We start from the raw sequence: 9903 nt of genomic DNA, 5'->3' as shown, positions 1-9903 counted from the left end.
ATATATATATATATATATATATATATATATACACATATATACGACGGGCTTCTTTCAGTTTCCGTCTACCAAATCTACTCACAAGGCTTTGGTTGGCCTGAGACTATAGTAGAAGACACTTGCCCAAGGTGCCACGCAGTGGGACTGAACCCGGAACCACGTGGTTGGTGAGCAGGCAACTTACCACACAGCCACTCCTGCACCTCCCAGTTTATTATTTATGATTTTCTTTCAGCCTGGTACTTTACTCTTACAGTCTTTTATGCTGAACCAGTAAGTTATAGGGGCATAATCAAATCAATACCGGTTGTCAAACAGTGGAGGGGAACAAACACAAAGATACACACACACAACATGCTTCTTTCAGTTTCTGTCTACCAAATCCACACACAAGGCCTTCAATGGTTGAGGTATTTAGTAGAAGGTGCCATGCAGGGGCACTGAATCTGGCTTGGAAGCAAACTTCTTATCACACAACCACACTTATGCCTACTGAATACTTTATTTATTTGTTTGTTTTTGAAACTACAATATTGAATCCAACATTTCTTGTAAATTTTACCATCAATTTCTCACTGGCATGGATTGGATGAGTCATTGTCCCAAGTTAAATTATTATTCAGGTTGGCTACCTCTCTTGAGGTCCGATTTTTGGCTTGTTTCTACAACCAGAGGCACTTTAGAGTGTAGCAAATGTATTCTGTTATGGTCCCAGTATCAGCAAATAGGAGTAAAAATGAGGAAAGATCTAAGTGGGTAACAAAGGAAAATGTAATAGAAAGCCACAGAGTGACAAAGTGATTTAGGAGAGAGTGTGTCTGCACATGTAAGTCACCTATATGGTTGTTGGTATGGAAATTCAAAACAGAGTTCTGAGAGAGGAAGATGGAAGTCAACTATGAATGGTAGAGGAGGGAGTAGCATAGGGGCAATCAATAATTATCAAGACATTGACAGTGAGAAAAAATTTACCAAAATGTTTTTTTGAAGTATCCATATGAAATGTTTTAAGACTAGTATCACAGGAGAACTGCTTGCAGCCAGTTAATTTAATAATTCGATGTTTGGAAATAGCAATACTCTATCAGCATATATTACAATTTAATGAACCTAAAGATGATTACAGAATATTAGGTTCCATGTGGAAAAGAATAACAGCTGGTATCTAACCATTAGCATATGATCTTGGGTTCAGTCCCACTATATGACATCCTGGGAAAGTGTTGTCAAATATAGCTTTGGCCAATCTGACAAAAGTCTTGTGATTGGATTTGGTAAATGGAAACTGAAAGAAGCCTATCACATGTATATATATATTATATGAGTGTGTCCTCCACCAATGCTTGTCAACTGGAGTTGGTGTGTTTACATTCCTGTAACTTAGCAGTTCAGCAAAGAGATTGATAGAATAAGTATTGGGCTTAAAAAAAAGTATAAGTACTAGGGTGGTTTCAATTGACTAAAAATTCTCAAAGGTAGTGCTCCAGCATGACTGAAACAAGTAAAAAAATAAAAGATAGTATCCGTGGCCAACACAATACTCATTGACTCAGACCATCTGCAAGACTATGTGATGAACATGAGATTGAACTGAATAAAGTCCAGAGAAAACATATTTCTGATTTCTTAAACTCCTGAGTCAATAAGGTTACCAACAGCACAATATCTTGAATATTGAGTGCTTACGAACATAGAGATTTAGTATAACTTTTTCTTCTTTTTTTCCTTACAACCCTTCCATTCTCCCTCATGTACCTACCTCTACACAATATGTCGCTGTTAAATTCCTTCATGACATTTCCTCTTAATATCCCCTTTCCCTCTACCAGTACCCACTCGTTATATCTCCCCACCTCTAACTCCAATACTCCTACTGCAATCTCTTGAACTCACCCTCTCCAATCCCTGGTCCACTTCACTGCATACACCTCTGCCTCCACCTGAGCTGGCCATGTTTCTCTTCTAATGCAAGATACTGTTTCTGTCCCTCAATACTACACTCCTCAATTGAGAGGGTATTTTTCTGCAAATTACTGGATGACTCACTGATGCTTGTGCCATGGTAAAACCACTCAGTACACTGTAAAATTGTTGGCATTAGGAAGGACATCCAACCATAGAAACCATGCCAAAACAGATGGATAAAAATTAAATTTTATATCATGTACGCATTCTTGAAACTAATTAACTATAATGAACACATAGTCAAATATTAAAATATCTCTACAAATTTAAAAGTATAAAAGTTTTGTAATGCAGATATTTTTGAAAAACTATGAGTAAAAGTGGCACTGCTTTCCACCTGGTGCAGTATTCTGATTTTCCAGTTCCTGTCAAACCATTCTACCTATCTCAGCATGGAAAATGGAGATTTAATGATGATGAAGATGCACATCCCTTTACTGAAATTAATTTGTAAAAGATTAAAATCTTTTTTCAAGGACAGCTGAATCAACCTAGACTTATATATTGATTTCAGAATAAAACTGAACTCATAACAAAGCTAGACCAATTGTAGCACTATCATTTCTGCCACTTCATTATTATTAAATTGGTATTTTCTCAAATTTCGCTGAAGTCAACTTTCAAGGTAAATAAAGTAAGTACCAGTTAAACTCTGGGGTTCAAAGTAATGAACTTAGCCCTTTCCCTGGAATTGCTGGCCTTGTGCCAAAATTTGACATCATTAAGTTGGTGTTTGGAACATAAATTGACATGAAATTTTGACAGGTTATAATTTAGATCACTTTAACCCTTTTGTTACCATTCTTCTGTTGAAATACACTGGCCTTGTTTCAATTGATTTTAAAAATAATTTTGCAATTATCAAGCTCATGTTTGGAACACAGATTAACATGAAATTTTGATGGAAGGTTTTAACTTAGATTGCTTTGCTTTAAAACATGAAGTTTCTACCATAGAGGCAAAGTGATCTTGGGTAGGATGCGATATTAAGAGTTTAAGTAAACAACTTTCTAAGATATGAGATGTTTCTTTCCTTTTTCTTCAATTTCAATTGACAAGGTTTTGAGAAGGATCGAATGCTAAGTTGATCTCCAACAATATTTGAACTTAAAACAAGGCAGTACCAAACTAGCTGCAATAAAACTTTTCTAATAATGTTCTATTGTTGAGTGGTGGGTATTAGAAAAGGCATCCAGCTGTAAAAATCCTGCCAAAACAGTTACAGAAGTCTGGTGCTGGACTGCCTGGCCAGCTCTTGTCAAACCATCCCACCCATGCCAGTATGGAAGGTAGACATTAAACGATGATAATGATGATGTGTCAGCCAATTTGTTTTCAAAATATCCTACTTGATGGCTAAAAATTAGCGCAATAGTCTCTCTTGCATCAGTTGTGGTGTGCAAGAGAGTGGTGAGAATGGATGAGGATAGCTGCGTGAAAAAGTGCCACACCCTAACAGTTGAGGGAACCCGTGGAAGAGGTAGGCCCAGGAAGACCTGGGCTGAGGTGGTGAGGCAAGACCTTCGTACATTGGGCCTCACCGAGGCGATGACTACTGACCGAGACCTTTGGAAATGTGCTGTGCGTGAGAAGACCCGGCAAGCCAAGTAAGATCGTTGCCAGTGCCCCTGGACTGGCTTGTGCAGGTGGCACATAAAAGACACCATTACGAGCGTGGCCGTTTTCGTGCGGGTGACACGTAAAAGCACCCACTACACTCTCTGAGTGGTTGGCGTTAGGAAGGACATCCAGCTGTAGAAACTCTGCCAAATTAGACTGGAGCCTGGTGTTACCATCTGGTTTCACCAGTCCTCAGTCAAATCGTCCAGCCCATGCTAGCATGGAAAGCGGACGTTAAACGATGATGATGATGTCATCTTTTACTGCTTACTTGTTTCAGTCATGCTGGAGCACTGTTTGTTAAGCAAACAAATTGACCCCAGGACTTATTCTTTGTAAGCCTAGAATTTATTCTATCAGTCACTTTTGCTGAACCACTAAGTTATGGGGACGTAAACACTCAAACATCGGTTGCCAAGCGATAGTGGAGGGTGGGGGAACAAACACAGACACACTAACACATATTTGTATATATGACATGCTTCTTTTAGTCTCCATCTACCAAATCCACTCACAAGGCTTTGGTCGGCCTGAGGCTATAGTAGAAGACACTTGCCCAAGGTGCCACGCAGTAGGACTGAACCCGGAACCATGTGGTGGGTGAGCAAGCTGCTTACCACACAGCCACTCCTGCGGCTATAATAATCAAATTTTTTAAAATATATCTGCAATTCAAAAGTGCAAAAACAGACTTGTAATGCAGAAATTTTTGAAAACTAGGAGTAATAGTAGTGTTGCTTTCCACCTTCCAATCTCTGTTGCCATTGCCACCAGACTAGTGAGACTGATGCAACTACAATTCAGATCAAAGTTTGTAGGTAAAAAGAGAAAAAAAAAAAAAAAAAAAAAAGAAAATACAAGTATATTTCAGATAATAATTCTGAAAAGGAGAGACTAGCAGGGAAAAGTTTAGAGTAAGATCAAGATGATTCAGCTAGGAATACAAGAGAATGGTTGGATGGGCCGAGGACAAAAGATGGCAGACAGCAAATTTAAACAAGCAAAAACCATAACAGTCACAGTAAAATAGAGAGAAGAAACATCAGTGTTATACTATAAATGTTCCCTAAATTTTTATCCACAATAGGTTGTGTAAGGATATATAGAAATGATAGTGTACTGGACAAAATAAATGCTTTTAAGGTATATAACTCTGTACCCCTTTCATTCTGAGTTCAAACATTGCTAGAGTCAACTTTTATTTCATAACTCCACTTGCGAAGACCTGTTGAGGCAAGTGAAATCGAAATCAAGTTAAATTCGACGACTGGCACCCATGCCAACATCGTTTCCTACATCAGACATGAAACTCAGCTTGCGAAGACTTATTGGGGCAAGCGAAAGTGAAATTGTGATGGCACTTGTGCCCGCGGCATGTGTAAGGATTTTCGAGCTAGGTTGTTGCCAGTACCCCTGGACTGGCTCTTGTGCGGGTGGCACATAAAAAACACCATTTTGAGCGTGGCCGTTGCCAGTACTGCCTGACTGGCCTTCGTGCTTGTGGCACGTAAAAGCACCCTCTACACTCTCTGAGTGGTTGGCGTTAGGAAGGGCATCCAGCTGTAGAAACTCTGCCAAATCAGATTGGAGCCTGGTGTAGCCATCTGGTTTCACCAGTCCTCAGTCAAATCGTCCAACCCATGCTAGCATGGAAAGCGGACGTTAAACGACGATGATGAGGATGATGAAACATATACAGGAATATATAACCTTTGTGAGGCAGAATTGACCGAGTCATTAGTGTTGGATAAATTATCTTGTAGTTGTTCTATACACAGAATTCAAAATTCTGCTGAAGTTGATTTGCCTTTTATCTTTTTAAGAAGGATGGATGCATGGGTGTGTGATGTGGATAAAACAATGTACCAGTCCAGAAGAGTAGATGGGCAGAATTGTTAGAGCAACAGGTGCGATGCCTTGCAGAATCAGTTCTAGCTTTCTGCCATCATCATTTAATACCTGCGTTCCACGCTGGTATGGCTAAGATAGTTTGAGACGACCCAGTGGGTCTGAGGATTATATCATGCTCCAGTGTATGCTTTGGTACAATTTCTACAGCTGGATGAATCTTCTTAACACCAACCACTTTACAGCATCACACTGGGTTTTTTTCACACCATCAATACAAGTGGGATCACCATGCAGCTTGAAAGACTATGAACTGAGTTGGGAGGGGGGAGGACTTCATGCTCTGAGTTCCAGATATCCTGTCTTCTCACCAAAGACAATCTCACTTCCACCAGGAGCTGGGGCCAACAGATACTATCAGAAATTTGAAGAACCTTTGGAAACAGATTCCTTGGTCCAATCGAAAGATTGACTGACACTACATCATTCTCCCTCAAAATCTGAGCTAGAGCCAATGTATGACGATATATCATCGTTAATGTCCACTTTTCCATGCTTGGAATTTGTTGAGACAGATTTTCTACAGTTGGATGTCCTTCCAGTTGCCAACCCTCTCCTGTTTCCATGTGAAGTAATATTTACTCAATGGTCAGACGTGTTTTCATGGAAGATTCGAAACAAAGACCAACTATCACTTGATGGGTTTCTTTTGGTTTCTGTCAATCAAACCCACTCACAAGATTTGCTCAGTTGCAAGCAATAGTAGAAGAAACTTGAACAAGGTGCTACACAATGAGACTAGACCCAAAACCATGTGGCCAGGAAGCAAATTTCTTACCACACAGCCATGCCTATGCATCTCAGTGTGTGTGTGTGTGTGTGTGTGTGTGTGTATACACAAGGTTGGCCAAAAGTCGCCCAGCAGTAAATAAAAATTCCATAAATACTCTCTGTAATTCTGTATTGTCTCGAATGGAAAAATGCGTCGCTCAAGAAGGACTTCAGTTTGAACAATTTTCATGATGTTTCATATTTAGATGCTTTTATTAAATTCATTCAGTTGTTAAACATAAATAAATCTTGGAATTAAATGGTTTTGATTTACTGTCAGGTGACTTTTGGCCAACTCTGTATATATACTCTGCAGAGTGGTTGGTGTTAGGAAGGGCATCCAGCCATAAAAACCCTGCCAAAAGAGATAGTAGCTTGAGAGTAGTCTTCTGTCTGGCCAGGTCCTGTCAAACCGTCCAACCCATGCCAGCATGAAGGTGTATTTTAAATGATAATACACACACATGTATATATTATCCCTTACAGTGAAAATATTAAATTTCCTATAAAACACCAGTTAACTTCATAAAAAATTTAAAACACTGTCATAATTTTTTTTTGACAGGTCACCTAATTGCAGGTGAAATAAATATCAGCTTCCATGCCTTTCTAAGATATTCTATGCAAGTGAACTGCTTCATTAAGAATTTTACTGTGTGTTCTTTGCCACAGTCAAATATGAAAATATTGGATATCTGTTTTGGATGATAGTCAGACCTGAGAGCAAGGACATAGTGAAATTCACAGACTAACAACACATTACTATGATAACTGGCACATATTTTATTAACACCAGAAAATCGAAAGATAAGCAGACATCCTGACAGGATGTTAATAACTAATGACATTCACTGAAGTGTATTTATTATTTGTCATAGGTTAAACTGGTAAGTGTTCAATTAAACTGACAATAAAAATTCAACACAATATATTATTTATATCAGTTTAAAACAGTAAAATCAAACTGTAGTGGAATTTGTAAACTTCCAAGGTATCATCTTTGGTACTCTCCATTATAATGACTAGCAATAATAATGCTAGGTCACCAAATTAGACACTACATCATTTAAAGCTAATTGATGATGTAAATCTAATCTCCACCGATTGTTCATTTTTGGCTCATAAATTCCAAAGCTGTCTGTAACAGATTGTTAAACGCTGTTGTTAATGAAATTAATTAGTAACAGTTCTATATTCAGAAGTTTAAAAAATAAGACACCCAACATAAAACAAAATACTTGCCATCCCACATCTACAAAAACTTTGTGTTAGAAAAACCGCTTAAGTTTTTGAATGATGGTAAAAAGTATAAAACAAAAGGTTGTGGGGAAAGGAGGAATGTCATTTATACATTGTAATATATTTACAAAGGAAATCAGTTTGAGAAATAGACATGATGCTTTTTTTTTTGGTTAAGAGGTATGCGGACCTTATGATCATCATCTGCTTTCTATCATGGAATTTGACAAGATATAGACTACCATATCTTGCTATGTCATGATATTTGTGAAATCCACTCTAAAACTTGTATACTAAGTCTAATTCTAGAGATAGCATCTTCCATCAATAAAAAAAAAAAAAAAAATTCCTTTAATAAATTTTCCACCCAGAGTGCAACATCTGTTCACATTAAATGCCCAGTACATAACCAATATTTCTAGTGCTGTGTTTTGTATCGGTTATATAGTGCAGACATGGTCGTGTGATTAAGTTCATGCTGCAACCATGTGGTCCTGTACTTGATCTTACTGGAGGCCAGCTAGGACAAGGGCTTTCTACTGAAATTTAGCAGAGTGAAATTTAGCAGAAGGAAACTGAAGAAGCCCTTTCTAAACATATGTATGCATGTATAGTTTTGTTGATGTATAACTAGCAAAATTGAAAAAGTGTTCTGGGATAGAAATTCTATTGCAATAAATACTTGTTCAACTTGAGATAAAAATACTACCTGATCCCTCTCACCATTACAAATATGGAGAATAGGTGATTGGTCATCAGAAAACTAAAACCATTAACAACTGTTGTTTCACCAATAGTCATGTAAAATAAACACTAAATTCTCTACAGAATACCAATAACATGCTGCTGCATAGCATCATACTTTTGCTAGAAAACTGCTATCAACAGAGATAAAAGTTCTCTAAACTTCCTACTGCCATCTTACAGACATAACATTACTAACTGCAAAGCCACTTTGATGTAGCACATATTGTTAACCACGCCAATATGGTATATCCAGGTGCAGGTGTACCAAATGTCTGGCTACTACTTATCAGTTTACACATCTGTTAGTATTTCTGCACCCATTATTTCCACTGTTCCTACTAAGTGGAGTAAAACCACTTTACTGAAGTTGTTAGGGTTTTCTAATTACGACTGCTGTTACTTAAATCCTTTAGCATTCAGATTATCCGGTCCAAATGTAGTGCTTATTTTGCACTGTTTTGAATTAATAACATTATTAGCTTGTAGCTTTGAGATATTGATGATAACTTTATTTTAACAACATTGCAGAGTAGATGTGGGAGGCCACATTTGGTCAGTCTAAACATAAAAAAGGTAGATAGACTATTTGGGCCAGATATGATTGGTTTATATGCTAAAGGGTTAAATTTTGGCCAGGCTTCTCTACAAGCCCTATCATAAGAAAAAAATGAATAAAAAAACCTCCTCAGTGGTTCCAAACATCTCATTTCAACAGTTCTAATACAGAACCCCTCTTCTTTTTTTTTTGAAGATGACGATAATGAAGTAAGATATTTATAAAATAGAAACAAATACATTGCTAAAAACAATTTGTCTTTGCTCAAACTGCATTCCGTTTTTTTTTTTTTAATAGTATGATAAGAGAAACGGTGAAAAGAAACTCAGCACATGACAAAACCATCTTAATATCCATTTATTGCAATGTAGTAACAAGCTAACATTCAGTGGGTGTTTGTTTGTTTCCGTTTTAAAGTAGATAAAAAGCTTTTAACTATTTCTTGCAAGAAGAATTCCTTAATGATAAAGCAAAAAGCAAGCATTATTTCATAGAACTGCAATGTTAGTGATAAAAGGAGCAACCAATGATGGAGTTGTCAGTTGTAGTTTATTCATAACAGATTCCACTTACACTGATAATGATTGAGTGTGATAGTTGAGTTACTATCACATGTAGCTTTATATTTACATATCAGCTGCGATTCAAGCAACCAACAACTCACAAAATGTAGATAATATAAATAAGAAACAACATTGAATATTAAAAAAAAAGTTTTCAAATTACTGTCCATAGACACTCTCATCGCTATAGGCAATATATAGGAAAAAATCTTCTTCATGGTGTTCCTGTGAAAATTAAAACAGAAGCAAATGTTAAAAAGAAAAGGAAAAAAAAAACATTAATAGTCAAAACCTTAAATTAAATCGCAAAATGTATACATTCATAACGCAATGTCTTATTTCACGAAATATTCCAAATTGGCTTAAAAAGAATTCAAATTTTTCCTTAAAAAATTATAACCATTTAGAAAACATCGAAATGTGTTTAACTTATCACTCCCACATTTCAGGCACTAAAACGTTTACAGATATAATTATAAAAAGAAAATTATTTGAGGAATTTATTAAGAGAAAAAAAACAAAAAAAAAAAAAAA

At 36.8% G+C, this 9903-nt stretch overlaps 2 protein-coding genes across 2 annotated transcripts in view; one reads left to right on the top strand and one right to left on the bottom strand.

Moving 5' to 3' along the window:
- LOC106867811 (synergin gamma) overlaps window positions 1-9903 on the top strand; it is a 269410-nt gene that overhangs the window by 34775 nt on the left and 224732 nt on the right. The window lies entirely within an intron of this gene.
- The window catches only part of LOC106873160 (gamma-aminobutyric acid receptor-associated protein), a 5685-nt gene continuing 4921 nt past the window's right edge, over window positions 9140-9903 (bottom strand). Inside the window, exon 3 of the mRNA XM_014920391.2 lies at window positions 9140-9594. Coding sequence (XP_014775877.1) covers window positions 9529-9594 — 66 coding nt within the window. The 3' untranslated portion in view covers window positions 9140-9528. The remainder of the gene's footprint in view (window positions 9595-9903) is intronic.

Source organism: Octopus bimaculoides, chromosome 16 (assembly GCF_001194135.2).
Source record: "Octopus bimaculoides isolate UCB-OBI-ISO-001 chromosome 16, ASM119413v2, whole genome shotgun sequence".
Classification (NCBI taxonomy): Eukaryota; Metazoa; Mollusca; class Cephalopoda; order Octopoda; family Octopodidae; genus Octopus; species Octopus bimaculoides.
This window is presented reverse-complemented; position numbering and strand designations above follow the sequence as displayed.